The sequence below is a fragment of the Marmota marmota genome, unplaced genomic scaffold, assembly GCF_001458135.2.
Source record: "Marmota marmota marmota unplaced genomic scaffold, marMar, whole genome shotgun sequence".
NCBI classification, from domain to species: domain Eukaryota; kingdom Metazoa; phylum Chordata; class Mammalia; order Rodentia; family Sciuridae; genus Marmota; species Marmota marmota.
The window spans coordinates 1170840-1186287 of NW_026000001.1; the positions used below are offsets into that span (position 1 = coordinate 1170840).

General features: G+C 59.5%; 2 protein-coding genes across 25 annotated transcripts in view; one reads left to right on the forward strand and one right to left on the reverse strand.

Moving 5' to 3' along the window:
* On the forward strand, window positions 1–3196 carry Lrfn4 (leucine rich repeat and fibronectin type III domain containing 4). 2 transcript variants are annotated; one of them, XM_015503200.2, is made up of 3 exons: window positions 1–16; window positions 452–1810; window positions 2342–3196. In XM_015503200.2, the coding sequence occupies exons 2-3, from the start codon at window positions 462–464 to the stop codon at window positions 2901–2903; spliced, it is 1911 nt and encodes a 636-aa protein (XP_015358686.1). In that variant the 5' UTR covers window positions 1–16; window positions 452–461; the 3' UTR covers window positions 2904–3196. The 2 variants fall into 2 exon arrangements, with proteins under 2 accessions (XP_015358686.1, XP_015358685.1); XM_015503199.2 differs by having other exon boundaries at window positions 1–1810.
* Pc (pyruvate carboxylase) overlaps window positions 1–15448 on the reverse strand; it is a 104891-nt gene that overhangs the window by 7819 nt on the left and 81624 nt on the right. For 22 of the 23 annotated variants that reach the window (XM_015503192.2, XM_048807702.1, XM_015503197.2 and 19 more), the window contains 9 exons: window positions 12446–12581; window positions 12156–12340; window positions 11883–12048; window positions 11618–11763; window positions 11350–11467; window positions 10942–11093; window positions 9759–9877; window positions 7758–7920; window positions 5841–6023 (listed from right to left, as the gene is read on the reverse strand). In XM_015503192.2, coding sequence (XP_015358678.1) covers window positions 5841–6023; window positions 7758–7920; window positions 9759–9877; window positions 10942–11093; window positions 11350–11467; window positions 11618–11763; window positions 11883–12048; window positions 12156–12340; window positions 12446–12581 — 1368 coding nt within the window. Of the gene's footprint in view, window positions 1–5840; window positions 6024–7757; window positions 7921–9758; window positions 9878–10941; window positions 11094–11349; window positions 11468–11617; window positions 11764–11882; window positions 12049–12155; window positions 12341–12445; window positions 12582–13411; window positions 13435–15448 lie in introns of those variants that run through there. The other variant, XM_015503194.2, reaches the window with a different exon arrangement.

The following is a 15448-nucleotide window of genomic DNA, read 5'->3' on the forward strand; positions in this document are numbered from 1 at the left end:
GAGCGACTGACACCAGGTGAGGGGGCCGCGGGACGCAGCGCTGGGCCGGGCCGGGGAGGGACCACGGGCCACGCCAGGGATCAATCGGGAGCCTTTCCTGGCGCGGAAAGGGATGGCGCGGAGGGAGGAAGGGGCTGGCGATTCCAGGGGACGCCAGGAAAAGGAAGTTCCGGGACCCTCCCTGCTCTCGGCCCACCGCCGCTTCCTGCCTCATGCCTCACCTTGTCCCCAGCGCCAGGACTCCCCCTAACTGCTTGGGAAATGTGACCTTTACTCCGGGGGGCCTGGCCCTGCAGCCCCAGCCTTCCTTCATCCCTGGGGACCCCCTTGAGCTTCTAACCCAATCTTCCCAGGCCAGACTCTGGAAGCTGGCTCTTGGGACTGTGCCCTGGGCACAAGTGGGCACTTTCACCAGCCCCACCTGTGCCTGGGCTGCGGCCCTTCCCTACAGGGCGCTCACCATGGCCCCACCACTACTGCTGCTGCTGCTGGCCAGTGGAGCGGCTGCCTGTCCGCTACCCTGCGTCTGCCAGAACCTGTCCGAGTCCCTCAGTACCCTTTGTGCCCATCGAGGCCTGCTGTTTGTGCCACCCAACGTGGACCGGCGCACAGTGGAGCTGCGGCTGGCTGACAACTTCATCCAGGCCCTGGGACCACCTGACTTTCGCAACATGACTGGGCTGGTGGACCTGACGCTGTCTCGGAATGCCATCACCCGCATTGGAGCCCGCGCCTTTGGGGACCTGGAGAGCCTGCGATCCCTACACCTGGACGGCAACAGGCTGGTGGAGTTGGGCAGCGGCAGCCTGCGGGGGCCTGTCAACCTGCAGCACCTCATCCTCAGTGGCAACCAGCTGGGCCGCATCGCGCCAGGGGCCTTCGATGACTTCCTGGACAGCCTGGAGGACCTGGACCTCTCCTACAACAACCTCCGACAGGTGCCCTGGGCCGGCATCGGCGCCATGCCTGCCCTGCACACTCTCAACCTGGACCACAACCTCATCGATGCTCTGCCCCCGGGCGCCTTTGCGCAGCTTGGTCAGCTCTCCCGCCTCGACCTCACCTCCAACCGCCTGGCCACGCTGGCGCCCGACCCGCTCTTCTCCAGGGGGCGCGACGCGGAGGCCTCGCCCGCTCCTCTGGTGCTGAGCTTCAGCGGGAACCCGCTGCACTGCAACTGTGAGCTGCTGTGGCTGCGGCGGCTGGCCCGGCCGGATGACCTGGAGACCTGTGCCTCCCCGCCGGGCCTGGCTGGCCGATACTTCTGGGCAGTGCCTGAGGGCGAGTTCTCGTGTGAGCCGCCCCTCATTGCCCGCCACACACAGCGCCTCTGGGTGCTGGAGGGACAGCGGGCCACGCTGCGGTGCCGGGCCCTTGGTGACCCTGCACCCACCATGCACTGGGTTGGCCCCGACGACCGGCTGGTTGGCAACTCTTCCCGAGCCTGGGCCTTCCCCAACGGAACCCTGGAGATTGGGGTGACAGGTGCTGGGGACGCAGGAGGCTACACTTGTATCGCCACCAACCCTGCTGGTGAGGCCACTGCCCGAGTAGAGCTCCGGGTGCTGGCCTTGCCCCATGGCGGGAACGCCAGTGCTGAGGGGGGCCGCCCGGGGCCCTCAGACATTGCTGCCTCTGCTCGAACTGCTGCTGAGGGCGAGGGGACTCTGGAGTCTGAGCCAGCTGTGCAAGTGACAGAAGTGACTGCCACCTCAGGGCTGGTGAGCTGGGGCCCTGGGCGGCCAGCTGACCCCGTGTGGATGTTCCAAATCCAGTACAACAGCAGCGAAGATGAGACCCTCATCTATCGGTGAGGACACACCCTTCCCGTGTCCTCAGTCCCTGCTTGGCCCCCACCCGGCCCTTCCGCCGACCCTGCGCCCTTGGCTTCTGAGCCCCGAGGAGCCCAGCATCTGAGGGTGCGGAGCCCAGCATCTGAGGGTGCGGGGCTCAGATATGGCTGCTTACATGACAGCTGTACGCTGCTGGTGGCCTGGTTTGTGGCTTGGCCGTGGCTGGGTGCGTGGCCTGGGCCACACACGCACATTATTTTTGCTCCTGCTAGTATCCCCCCCCACCCATCCTCCTCTGCTTGCCTGCGACCTAAGTCAGTCCAGTCACACACCAGTCTGTCCCTTGGCACCGCCTCCTGTCCTGCACGTGCCCGTCCTTCTTTGCCATCTTGAGGGAACACAGAAGGCCCATGTGGCTCAGGTCCCGGGGAGCTCTCCAGAGCTGGGCAGGGAGTGAGGGTTTTTAGGAGCCGTGAGGTCCTGGCTATGCGAGGTGGGAGCTGGGCTGCGCCTGACCCTGGGGCTCTGACCACCTGTCTTTCTTGCAGGATCGTCCCAGCCTCCAGCCAGCACTTCCTGCTAAAGCACCTGGTGCCGGGTGCTGACTACGACCTCTGCCTGCTGGCCCTGTCACCTGCCACTGGACCCTCTGACCTCACGGCCACCAGGCTACTGGGCTGTGCCCACTTCTCCACACTGCCAGCCACGCCCTTGTGCCATGCCCTGCAGGCCCATGTGCTGGGCGGGACCCTGACTGTGGCTGTGGGGGGTGTTCTGGTGGCTGCCTTACTGGTCTTCACTGTGGCCTTGCTGGTTCGGGGCCGGGGAGCTGGGAACGGCCGCCTCCCCCTCAAGCTCAGCCACGTCCAGTCCCAGACCAATGGAGGTCCCAGCCCTACACCCAAGAGCCACCCACCGAGGAGCCCCCCACCCCGCCCCCAGCGCAGCTGCTCCCTGGACCTGGGAGATACAGGCGGGTGCTACGGGTATGCCAGGCGCCTGGGAGGGGCCTGGGCCCGGAGGAGCCACTCTGTACATGGGGGGCTGCTTGGGGCTGGGTGCCGGGGTGCGGGAGGCAGTGCAGAGCGGCTGGAGGAGAGTGTGGTGTGACAGGAGGGCGGCTTGTGCCCTGAGGAATGAGCAGCGAGGCCAGGGGCCCAGGGCAGTGGCCACCTGGCCCAGTGAGCAGCACTGCCAGGGGACTGTCCCTGGTTTTTATCCTTGGTACCTCAGGCTTCCCATGTACTTGGAGGGACAGGGAGCCCTTCCCTTGGTTCTGACCTCCAGACTGGGGTAAAGGGACAGGTCCCTCTGACAGGTGCTCAGAGCCACCAAGGCAGGGGTTGCAGCCACCAAGTGGGCGTCTTGTTTCTATTTATAATAAAATTGTTGGGGACACCTCAGTGCTGGTCTCTGGTCCCATCCTGAGAGGGAAGGTGGAAGGGAGGGGATGAGGGGCTGGTAGAGGCACAGACCAGGCGGAGGTGACCCTGCAGCCTGAGCCTCCACTGCCCAACTCGTCCTCTGGGCCAGTCCAGTGCTGGGCTCTGGTTTCTTCTGACCGGACGGGCGACAGCCTGAGCTTGTCTGTCAGTACGGAGGGTACCCTTCCCAGCAGGCGTGTGTAGGACAATCCCTGGTGCGTGAAGCCCGGGCACTGGCACTGTCCCAGCAGTGCTAGCATGCCTGGGAGTGGCTGCGGGACTGTGGGTAGCAGCCCGAGGGTGGGTGGAGGGCACAGCCCTTCTGGGCAAAAGAACCAAAAGAATGGTAACATTCTCCTGAGCACAACTCAGTAAAATACCCCCATAGTCCTGTTGGGGACAGCCATGCCTGCCTTCTCCTGGGCACCTTCTGGACTTATGAAGTGCCACCCTCAAGGGCTGGGAGTCCCACTGGCAGCCGTCACCCAGAGACCTCCAGAAGGTCCTGTCATTCCCCAGGCCCCAAGGAGATGGCACCCCCCAGCCACTCCTCTGAGGTCCCCATGGCTGTGCCCTCAACGTTCCTGGAAAGATGACCCCCGAGCTGCCTGCCTGTGGGGGTGGAGGTGGGGATGTGCTGGAGATGGGGCTCACACCCCAGAACCCCTTTCTGCTTCCTTTGCTGGGGATCCCACGGGCCCCGGTGGCTGCTGCTCGGCACAGCTCTGGCAGCACTGACTGGCCTCCGCATCCTGGGCGTGAGCCCTTCCTAGCATGCAAGAGCCTGCTGGTGCTCCAGGAGGATGCAGCAGGCGGCCCCGGGGCCATGGCAGGGCCTGGCTGGTGCCAGGCACAGCAGAGGGGCTGCACGGGCACACTGGTGCTCCTGGTGACAGCCAAGGAGACCGGCATTCCAGGCCAAGCTGGTGGGTATCCGTCCTCCCAGGCGCAGGACACGGGCCTGAGGTGGCCAAGAGATGATTTAACCCATTACGCCCCAGCATGCCGTTTGCTGTGTACCTATCCAAACATTATACATGCCGTTTATAATCACTTTCTTGCTCAATTTAAATGTTTCGAGGTGTTCTATATATGGGGCACTGGGACATGATGGGTTAAATGGAAATGAGGTCCTCAGCAAAGTGGGGGGCAAGGAGGGAGGGGAAGCACTGGGCCAGGAGGGAGGGCAGGGGAGACCAAAGCATAAGGCCGAAAGCCAGGCTCCTTCAGAAGGCCCAGAATGTGGCAGGGACCAATGGCCTGGGCTAGTGGGGATCTGGGAAAGACACAGGCACCCCAGGAACCAGAACCCCTTACCTTGCTGCCACCCCACGGCCATGGTCCCCAGAGTCCCTTTCTCCACCCTCCTCCAGTGAGGGGAGGAGGTTCCTGGTACTTAGGGGTGTAGGGCAGAGTAGAGTCCTTGGCCCAGGGGACCTGGGGTCAGAGGAATGGGGACCAACCACGGCCAGCCACGACAGCAGCAGCAGCACAGGGAGAGCCCGGCCTCACTCCCACCGCAGTCACAGGAGGCAGGGCCTCACGGCCCCTCCCAACAGGGTCAGCAGGGAAAGCCCAGCCCAAACACGCTGCCCTGGGTGTGGGACGCGGAGCCCTGATGCAGCCCCTGTGGAAGGGAGCGACCCCCGGCGTCTGCCAACACTTCCCTCTCAGGTGGCCGAGGCCATTTTCCAAAAGTCTCTGCCCCCTGGGGCTACCGCCAGGACATGCCACGGGGTCCTGCGGAGAGGTCGCCGAGGGGACAGCAGCTGGCCCCGCAGGAGCCCTCAGGAGCCCAGGAGCCAGCCCAGCCACAGTCTGTGGCTGCAGACCATCCTTGGGAACCCCCAAAGAGAAGAAAGGGATTCCCACAGGGGCTGAATGCCCAGCCCTGTCCCCATGCTGATGGCAGCACCCACAGATACGTGGGTAGGTGCTGGCTTCAAGGACAGGACTGCTTCTTGGCTGTGAATTCATCCCTAGCTCTAGACACTAGTAACAAACAGCCCAACAAGGAGGGAAGGCATTTTGGATCCTCGCTGGCAGACAACCACCCTGGTCAGAGGCAGGTCACGTGCCCCTGCCTGGCCACCAGCCCCGCTGCAGCCATACTCCTTGGCTGTCCCTGAAGCACCCACCATTCTGCAGACTCGGCTGAAATGCAGAGGGCTGGGGGATGGCGGAGGCCTCCCCCTCCTCCACACAGGGCTGGGCCCTCGCCCAGGAGCTCGTTTTCTTGAAATTAAGAATTTCCCGGGGGGAAGCTTGTTCAAAACACAGGCTTTGGGGCCTCTACCCAAACCTGTGGGGTGGGAATTTCCACAGGGGCCGGGAGCATTGAGCACGCACTGCAGGTGGCTCTGGCCTGAGAGCAAGAGGTGGTGTGGAGCAGCCAGAAGGAGCCACCTGATGAGGGCCCTCACGCCTGCACCAAAAGGGCCCGAGGGTCTGAGCGCAGCCAGGAGAGTCACCCTGTCACCAGGGCTGAGGGAGCCACAGGCCTCCACAAAGCAAAGGCCAGGGAAAGGCAAGCAGTTCTGTGCCCACCCCAAGCAAGGACATAAGTGACCATGGGACCCTTGGAGGGACAGGCACAAGACAGGAAGAAGCTATAGGCTCTCACCTTCACACCTCGAACGCGGAACTCGGCCAAGGCTCTGCTCATCTTAGTGGCAGCCGTGGGGTGGTCTTTGCCGTGGGCGATGACTTTGACCAGCAGGGAATCATAGTGGGGTGAGATGACAGCCCCTTGGAAGGCAGAGGCATTGTCCAGGCGGATGCCCATGCCCTCTCCACTGCGGAACACCTGTGGCGGGGGAGCAGAGGTCAGCGGCGGGGGCAGAAGCTGCAGTCGGTGGCTCCCTGCATGCGGGGCACCCAGAGCTGAGGTCGAGGGTGCTGCAGGGAAACCCCGGCTCTGACCTCTCAGTTTTGCAAACCTGGGACTCACCCCTTCTCCGAGTCCCACAGTCACTGCTGCCTCAGAGGAGCTGGGAGGGGACGAAGGACGTACCGTAGGACTGTGTGCACAGCCCAGCCAGAGGGGCCAGATCCCACCCACCTCCCAGGGCCTGCCTGACCAACCCTCCCGCCTTCTGGATCCCCTCATGTGTCCACGTTCATGCCAGGAACAGGTATGGAGCATCCACACCAGCAAGAGCAGCAAGTCCCTGCCTGCATGGGCACCCGGACAGAAAGGGACCAGTGACAGGGCCGCTGTGGGGCAATGAGAGGAGAGGCGGAGCTCAGGCTTTGTTTGGGCCCGCAGGGTGACAGGGAGACCACCACACAGTCCCTTCCTTCCTGGAGGGGAGGAGAGAAGGAAGAGCGGCAGAGAGGAAGCAGACGAGGGGACAGAGACACCAAGGAAACACGCCCAACAGGGCAAGACAGGCACAGGCCAGCCCCCGTGGCCCAGCCCCAGCAGAAGAGAGCAGGATGGGTCAGGAAGAGGAAGGACATGGTGGAGGGCGAGGGCCAGGGACAGGCTAGGGGGCTGGGGCTGGCTGACATGTGCACACAGGAGGACAGGGCCCTGGGTTCATGTGAGGGAAGGCCGGGAGGCTGGGGGCGGGCTGGGGACCCCACAGCACCACCCTTCTGCTCCTGAGGGGCACTGGCCTGGGCTCCATGGAAAGGAACTTAATAAAATATTCAGGTGGACCCAGCCAAGCGCAGGAACCGCCAGCTAAAAATACCCTGCGGTGAGCGAGCGGAGCAGCGGGCCCAGCGGTAAGGTAGAGGGAGGTGGCTGGAGGTGGGTCCCTGGGCTGCCCCTCTGCGGCTGAGGGCAAAGGAGGCCTGGGGCTCCCCGGGAGCAGGCAGGCAGTTCCCAGGAGGCCACAGATCTGTGCTCTCAGGACCCCACTGCAACAGCCTCTCCCAGCCTCCGCCACCACCTGTCCTAAAGCCCAGCATCTGGCTTGTCCCTGCCAGCCCCACCCAGCCCAGGCCACAGGCCCCAGACTCCAGAGCAGATGCTGTCCCCAGGGCCAGTGCACAGGACACAGTGGGCCAGGAGCAGGTCAGGCCAGACCCTCGGGGGAGGGAGGGAGATGGCTCTCGGGGACCCACTGGCTGGGCTTCGGCTCTGTGAGGAGAAGATCCAGGAACCTCGGCCCTGGACTCTGCCTCCCGGCCCTCACTGCCACCTCCATCTGCCGACTTCCCTCGACCCCTCTGGGAGGCCCCCTAGCTTGGCTCACCCCCTTTGTTCCCATTCCCACCTGGGGTTCTGCCTTGCCAGCCACTGCCCGGCCCCAGCGTGAAGGCAGGACAGAGGCCAGTGGCTCTGCCACATGAAGCTTTGGACTCTTTGGCTGGGACATTAGGTGCCCGGCCTTCTCCTGGCCCGTGCACAGGGGGGCTCCTTCCCAGCATGCCCCCTTCCTCCCGGACAGCGCTGGCTCCCACGTGCTCTAGGCCGGGGTCAGGCCAGCCGAGGGGGGATTTTCCTGAACTGCCAGGCCCCGGGCACCTGAGAGGCAGTGAGAATCTTCAATAGGCTGAAACTGGCACCCGCTCCGGAAATGTCGCCTACCTCGATGCGGCCAGTGTCGGGCTGGAAGCTGCGCGCAGGGTCCTCGGTTGTGACCCGGCACTGGATGGCACAGCCATTGATGCGGATGTTCTCCTGCCGCAGGCCCAGGTCAGGCAGGCTCCTGCCCTCGGCCACGTGGATCTGGGCGTGGACCAGGTCCACACTGCAGGTGGGGAGCGCCAAGAGAGAAGGGGAGCATGAGGCAGGGCGGGGCCGGGGCACCGAAGCAAGAGGCGAGGCCCACACACTCTTCCCTCCTGAGCGGGCAGCTGCTCCAGCCCCTGGCCTCACAGCTTGGCACCATGACCGCAGTCTCAGCTAGAGAGTGGCAGCCAGAGGGGCCTCGGGAACACAGGGTCCCCCTCTCCCCACTCCACCCGTCCTGCGCTCTACCTTCCTCTTCCCCAGTCACCATCTCCGGCCTCCTGCCCTTGATGCTCAGATCCGAAGCCTGGCTCGGCCCGTCATCGCCTCAGGAGGCCCCATTTCTGGAGCCATAGGTGCTACTTTGGGTGGGTGAGTGGGGGACAGTCTGCAAAATGGGAACCGGGGCAGTTGAGACCTGATGGGTGGACACTGTGTTCCCAGGCCTGCACCCCCACTGGGCCTGTGCCCAAGGCCCTTCTAGAAGATTTTGGGGTGCAAAGCTTCTGCATTGCACGGCTTTAGGAGCTGAAGCTGACTGAGTACATGCTCCTAAGGACAGTAGCAAATCCAAGTGGAACAGCCGTTTAAAAACTCTCAAGGTTTTAAATTTATTGTCACTGAGGCTTGTGGTAAGGACAGCCTGGAAACTACGCTGGCCGACTTTGCCTGTGTGGGGAGTTGCCTGCTGCACCACTTCGGAGCAGTGACAGAGATCACCATGAGCTTCAACAGCCACGGGGGAGTGGCCCCGTGCTCATCCCATGCTGGAGCCACATTCCCATTGGGGGAGGAGATCAAGGGTCAGAGAGGCTGCCGCTAACCCAAGCTCCACACAGGACCAGGGGAGCCTCAGCTCCAGTCTGTCTGGCACAGAACCCTTGCTACATAGTAAACAAAGCCTTTCATCCTCGACAGAGCTCCAGGCTGGCTCAGGATCGGCAGCAGGATGAGGAAGACCCAGGGCCAGAACACAGCTGGAGCACCGACCTTGCCTCTAACTCTGGCCTCCCAGGAATCTGGGGGCCTCTCTGGGCAAAGGTACCCCTTTCTCAGGTGCAGCAGGGGCTGGGGAAGGAACTGAAGTCAGAAATGTTCCAAGGTGAGGTGGACTGGCCCAAAGCCAAGGTTTAGGACTTAGTGGCTCATCACATGCATCTCGAAACAACGAAACATCTCGAAACAGCCATTTTAACTGTTGTTTATAGAACAGCGTATAATCCAAGCTGTGGGACAGCAGAGCCAGACTACCCAGAGCCAGGAGGCACCAGGCGGCTTTTCCTGATCAGCTGATCCTGATAAACACAGAGCTCGCCTCCCCAGGGACGCAACACAGATCTGGGCAAAATGCTACAGGCACACCCTGACCACAGGAGCCAAACACACCCTCACCACCTAGGACAGCAGGACTCAGCGACCACAGGCCAGAATCTCAACCTCCTTGAGCCTCGGCTTCCTCGGCTGAAAGACGGGGCCTTGGGCTCCCTCCTCACAAGGCAGCCACGAGGGTTCCATGAGGTGTCCAGCACGGCCCCTGGCCGTGAGCATCCTGATTTTGAGGGGAGGGCCTCTGACTCACTTGTATTTGCTCCTTTGTATTAATTTTTGCAATCACAACGTAATGCTTTTTTAAAGTATTTTTTAGTTGTTGCTGGACCTTTATTTTATTTATTCCTGTGTGGTGCTGAGAATGGAACCCAGTCCTCACACATGCCAGGCAGGCGTACTTCCACAGCGCCAAGCCCAGCCCACAGCCTGATCCTTTTATAAGAACTCAAGTCCCTGGGTCCCCTGCTGCTGACCACCAAAGTGGAAAGCGAGAGTCCCTCCCTGCTCCGCGCCCTGTCCCCAGCTCACTCGGTGATCTCCTCGGTGACCGTGTGCTCCACCTGCAGGCGGGAGTTGACCTCGATGAAGTAGTGCTTGCCATGTCTGTCCACGAGGAATTCCACGGTGCCCGCGTTCTCGTAGCCCACCTGTGGGGGTGGCAGGTGGGTGGCTGGGTGGACAGGCAGGGGAAGGGTGCGCCCTGGAGTGGCGTGAGGCTGGGGCCCGCCCTCTGGCTCGCCCAAGAACACAACAACCTGCAGGGACCCTGTCCGAGAGACAGATGGCCATCCAGGTTCCAGGACAGTCCCCTGAGGACTCCGCCGGGCTCCAGAGCTGGCATGGTACAGGTCAGCAGAGCCCTGCCCGCCCCAGACAGGGTGCCCTTGCTCTCACTGGCTGCCACCTCGGCTAGTGGCTCCACTCCTGTCCCTTCACACCTGGAGACCTGGGCTTCCCAGAACCCACTTCCCAGTGTCACCAGCCTGGTCACCATCTCAAGAGATGTCAGTCGAGAGGCACCCCAGATGATGCTCCTGCCTCAGACTGAGCCTGCTCGTCCTTCTTCTGGTCCTGCTAGGACCACAGCAGACTCCACAGGCCCCGGCCTGCTGGGGTCAGTAGCATAAACCCATCAACCAGGGCACAGCTGAGATGACTCCTCCCCAAGGCCACTGATCCCGGCACTCTGCCCAGCTGACCTAGCCGTGGCCTCCTGATTGCTGTGGCTGGAGCCTCGCAGCACAGTGAGGCTCTGCCTCCATTCTGGGGAAGGTGACAGCGACGCTGTCTGGGCCCGGGCTGCCCAGAAGTCTGAGGTGGCTGGAACCTGGGAGAGTGAACACACCTGGGGCTGAGGCCCAGGAACCTGGGAGGACAGGACCCCTGCCACACAGCTACCGGCCCAGGCTAAGGGCCAGTACAGACAGCTGGCCACCTCCTATCTCCCCCAGGACCCGCTCCCCAGAGCTCCGGGTGGGCAGAGGGACCTCCATGAGGAAATGACCATGACAGCTGCCGAGCAGACAGTGAGGGCAGCGAGGAGGAATGCACAGAACCCATGGACCTGCTCCGGGGGTCAGCAGGCGCCAGAGAGGCGGTGTCCAGGGGACTGAGGACGGGCCAGCAGACTCCCCCTCCCTCAGCAGGTGGCTGGCCTCCCTGCACCCCTGCAGGCTGCCCACAGGGGACCTCCAGCGCCCCGAGGCCTCACCTGCTTGGCAAGTTTGACGGAGTCGCTGGTGAGCCGCGACCGGAGCTGGGGGTCCAGGTGGGCAGCAGGGGCGATCTCCACCACCTTCTGGTGCCGCCGCTGGATGGAGCAGTCTCGCTCATACAGGTGCAGGACGTTCCCATACTGGTCCCCTGGGGGCAGGACACGGGTTCAGCCTTTCTGAAACCAGACACCTCCTGGCTCTCCCAGCGCCCCGCAGGGGAGGCAGCCAGGCGGGGAGCCCAGCCCCAAGAGCCCCTCTGCTGAGCTGGGTCCCTGCAGGCCTCCCGGAGCGAACCACAGACAGGGACCTGTCCAAAAGGCTGGCCACCGCCAACCAGGAAGACGGCTTCTGGGCTCCCGCCTGGTGAGGCCGCTGGGGCGGAGGCTCGGGCCCTCTCCACTCACCCAAGATCTGCACCTCAATGTGGCGTGGCTTCTCGATGAACTTCTCCACAAACAGCGCTCCGTTCCCAAAGGCTGCCAGGGCCTCCGAGTAGGCCCGGGTGTAATTCTCCTCCAGCTCCTGGGAGGGCGGGCAGGCCAGCAGGCGTTGGCTTTCCCCAGGCCCCCTCCATGTCACCTGCATCGAGCTCCGCCCACAACATGTCACCTTCCGCCCACTCCCAGAGATGAGGCCACCTGCTGCCCGCTCCCTGCCTCCAGCCTCACTCACCTCGTAGCTGTGCACGACCCTCATGCCACGGCCTCCGCCCCCATAGGCGGCCTTGAAGATGATGGGGAAGCCGTAGGTGTTGGAGAACTCATGGGCCTCATGCAGGGATGTGATGGGGGCGTCAGTGCCTGGGACCACAGGGACACCTGTTGGGGGACAGGTGTGAGTAGCCTCTGTGAAGAGCTGGAATCCCAGCCCCATCATCAGGGAAACACATGCTCCTGCCACCCTCCCCACCAGCCCCTTGTGAGGAGCTGACTGTCACCTGCGGCGATGGCAATGGCCCGGGCCTCCACCTTATCTCCCATCTTGCGGACCACCTCTGGGCTGGGCCCAATGAACCGGACCCCAGCATCCTGACAGGCTTGGGCGAAGTCCGCCCGCTCGGAGAGGAAGCCGTAACCCGGGTGCACTGCATCCACGTTGTTCTCCTGCAAGTGGGTCACGAAGGCAGGTCTCCCGTCCGGCATGGCCTTGGCCGACCTCCCACCTCTGCCTCCCCCACTTGGTCCCCACCCCCAGCCTGCCGGCTGCTCACCTTGGCCACCTTGATGATGTCGGGGATGTGCAGATAGGCCTGCACGGGGGCCAGGCCCCGGCCAATGAGGTAGGCTTCGTCAGCCTTCTGCCGATGCATCTGGCCGGTGTCCTGCTCGGAGTAGACGGCCACTGTGCGGATGCCCAGCTCCGTGCAAGCCCGGAACACGCGGATGGCGATCTCGCCTGGAGGCAATGAAGGGAGATCACACTCCTGGGCCCGGGGACAAGCAAAGGGGCCAGGGTGGGGCGGGGTGAGGAGGAGGCTGAGGCTGGCAGCTCCGGGCTCACCTCTGTTGGCCACCATGACTTTCTTAATGGGCTTGTACTCCAGCCGCCGCACATTTGGAGAGGCAGCAGGGGCAGTGGAGGTTCGGCGGATACCCAGGAGCCTCAGGCCCCCTCGAACCGTCCGGAACTTCAGCATCTGGGGAGGACAGAGTCCAGTTAGAGAGGCTGCAGCACTGAGGCTTCCCGAGCCATGGCAACCCCACACAGGGGCCCGTGCCATCCGCCACCTCCATTTGTGACGAGCTGTAGACAAGGAGCAGATGGAACCCACTGGAACCCCAGCTCCCATTGCCAGCCTCAAAACCAGAGGACCTCAAGCTCTGAAAGCAATTTGTGGCTTGCTGGTGTCTGTCCAGGCACACCGCCCAGGCAGGCCCTGGCTGTGGCCCTTTCCCAGGGTCCTGGCAGCCAGGAAGGAGGGCAGCAACAGACTTGTCCTGTGTGCGGATTCACAGGAGACAGCCTGAGCTTGGTTAAAGCAGGTTTCTCTCAATAGTGGCAGAAATTTTCCTTTCTACAAAGGGCAACTAAATACATCATCAATAAAAATCACCAAGGGCAGGCACACTACCATGGGAGGTCAAGCCCTGTGGTCCAGATCCACCCACACCGGCCTGGGAGGGTCCCAGGCGCACAGCAGGCTGGTCCACCCCCCACCCCACCCCACCAGAGGGGCAGACACCCACCAGAGCTAGCCTCTGGCGCAGGACCGCCCCTTCCAACCAGCAGACGACTGCGGGAGCTGAGTTCCAGCCCAGACCACCCACACCAGCCCACTGGGGATCCAGGTTCTCAGGAGTCCCGGGTCCACCCCCCTCCCGGGGACAGACACCCACCAGAGCCTAGCCTCTGGCGCAGGACTGCCCCTTCTGACCAAGAGACTACCGAGGGAGGTCAAGCCCAGCCCCCCAGATCCACCCACTCCAACTTGCACAGGACCCAGATCCAGGATGCAGTAGCACTCACTGAGGGACACCAGCAGGGTCTGGAAGCCCAACATCAAGGTGAGGTACAGACAATCTGCACAGTACTACAAGAATATAGGGAAGAAACTGTAACATCTCAGATCCACTCTGCAAGAAAGGAAGACACATAGACAACATGAAAAAACAAGGGGGGAAAGGGCCCCAAACAAACCAGGACACTACAAGAACAGAACCCATGGACAGCGAAGTTGATGGAATGTCAGAGAGGGAGTCAGAGGTTCATAATTAAAATGACCTGTGAATTAAAGAATGACCTAAATGAGCAAATACAGGCAAAAATTGATCACTCCAACAATGAGATGAGAGAGCAAATACAGGTAGCAAAAGATTACTTCAAGGGAGAGAAAGAGAGAGAGACTCTGAAAAAAAAAAAAACCAGTCAGAAATCCTTGAAATGAAGGATACAATAAATCAAATAAAAAGCTCAATAGAAAGCATAATCAACAGACTAGATCACTTGGAAGAAAGAAAGTCAGATAATGAAGACAAAGTATACAATTTGGAAAATAAAGTTGATCACACAGTGAAGATAGTTAGAAACTGTGAACAGAACATTCAAGAATTATGGGACAACATCAAAAGACCAAATCTAAAAGTTATTGGGATAGAGGAAGGCACAGAGTTTCAAACCAAAGGAATGCACAATCTCTTCAATGAGAAAATATCAGAAAATTTCCCAAGCATGAAGAACAAATTGGAAAACCAAAAAGAAGAGGCTTACAGGACACCAAATGTACAAAATTACAACAGATTTACACCAAGGCACATATAATGAAAACACCTAGCATACAGAATAAGGATAGAATCTTAAAAGCCACAAGAAAGAGGAATCCGATCAAGGGGAGACCAATTCGTATCTCAAATCTATCTTGTAGCTTTTTCAACCCAGACCCTCAAAGCCAGGAGATCATGGAACAACATATACCAAGCTCTGAAAGAAAATGGATGCCAACCAAGAATCTTATTTCCAGCAAAACTAAGCTTTAGATTTGATGAAATAAAAACCTTCAATAATAAACAAAAGTTAAAAGAATTTACAACTAGAAAGTCTGCACTACAGAACATCCTCAGTAAAATATTCCAAGAAAAGGAAATGAAAAACAATGATAAAAATCAGTAGAGGGAGATTACACTAAAGGAAAATCTAATCAGAGGAGAAACCAAGTCACATTAAATACCAAAAATAAACAAAAATGGCTGGGAATACAAATCATGTCTCAATAATAACCCTGAAATGTTAATGGCCTAAACTCACCAATCAAAGGACAAAGACTAGCAGATTGGATTAAAAAAAAAAAAAACCCAACAATATGCTGCCTCCAAGAGAATCATCTCATAGGAAAAGACATCCACAGACTGAAGGTGAAGGGTTGGGAGAAATCATACCATTCACGTGGACTGCGGAAACAAGAGGGTTTCCATCCTCATATCAAATGAAGTAGACTTCAAACCAAAGTCAATCAAAAAGGATAAAGAAGGACACTACATACTGCTCAAGGGAACCATACATCAAGACTTAACAATTGTAAATATATATGCCCCCAAACATCTATGTTCATCAAACAAAGTCTTCTCAAGTTCAAGAGTCAAATAGACCACAACACAATAATTTTGGGTGACTTTAACACACCTCTTTCATCACTAGATGGATCTTCCAAACAAAAACTGAACAAAGAAACTATAGAACTTAATTATACAATCAATATCTTAGCCTTAGCTGACATATATAGAATACTTTGTCCTTCAATGAGAGAACACACTTTCTTCTCAGCAGCACATGAATCCTTCTCTAAAATAGACCATATATGATGCCACAAAGCAACTCTTAGCAAATATAAAAAAGTAGAGATACTACCCTTCATTCTATCAGATCATAATGGAATAAAATTATAAATCACTGATAAAATAAGAAATAAAATCTGCTCCAACACCTGGAGTAAATAATATGCTACTGAATGAACAATGGGTTACAGAAGACATCAAGGAGGAGATCAAAAAAATTTTAGAGGTGAATGAA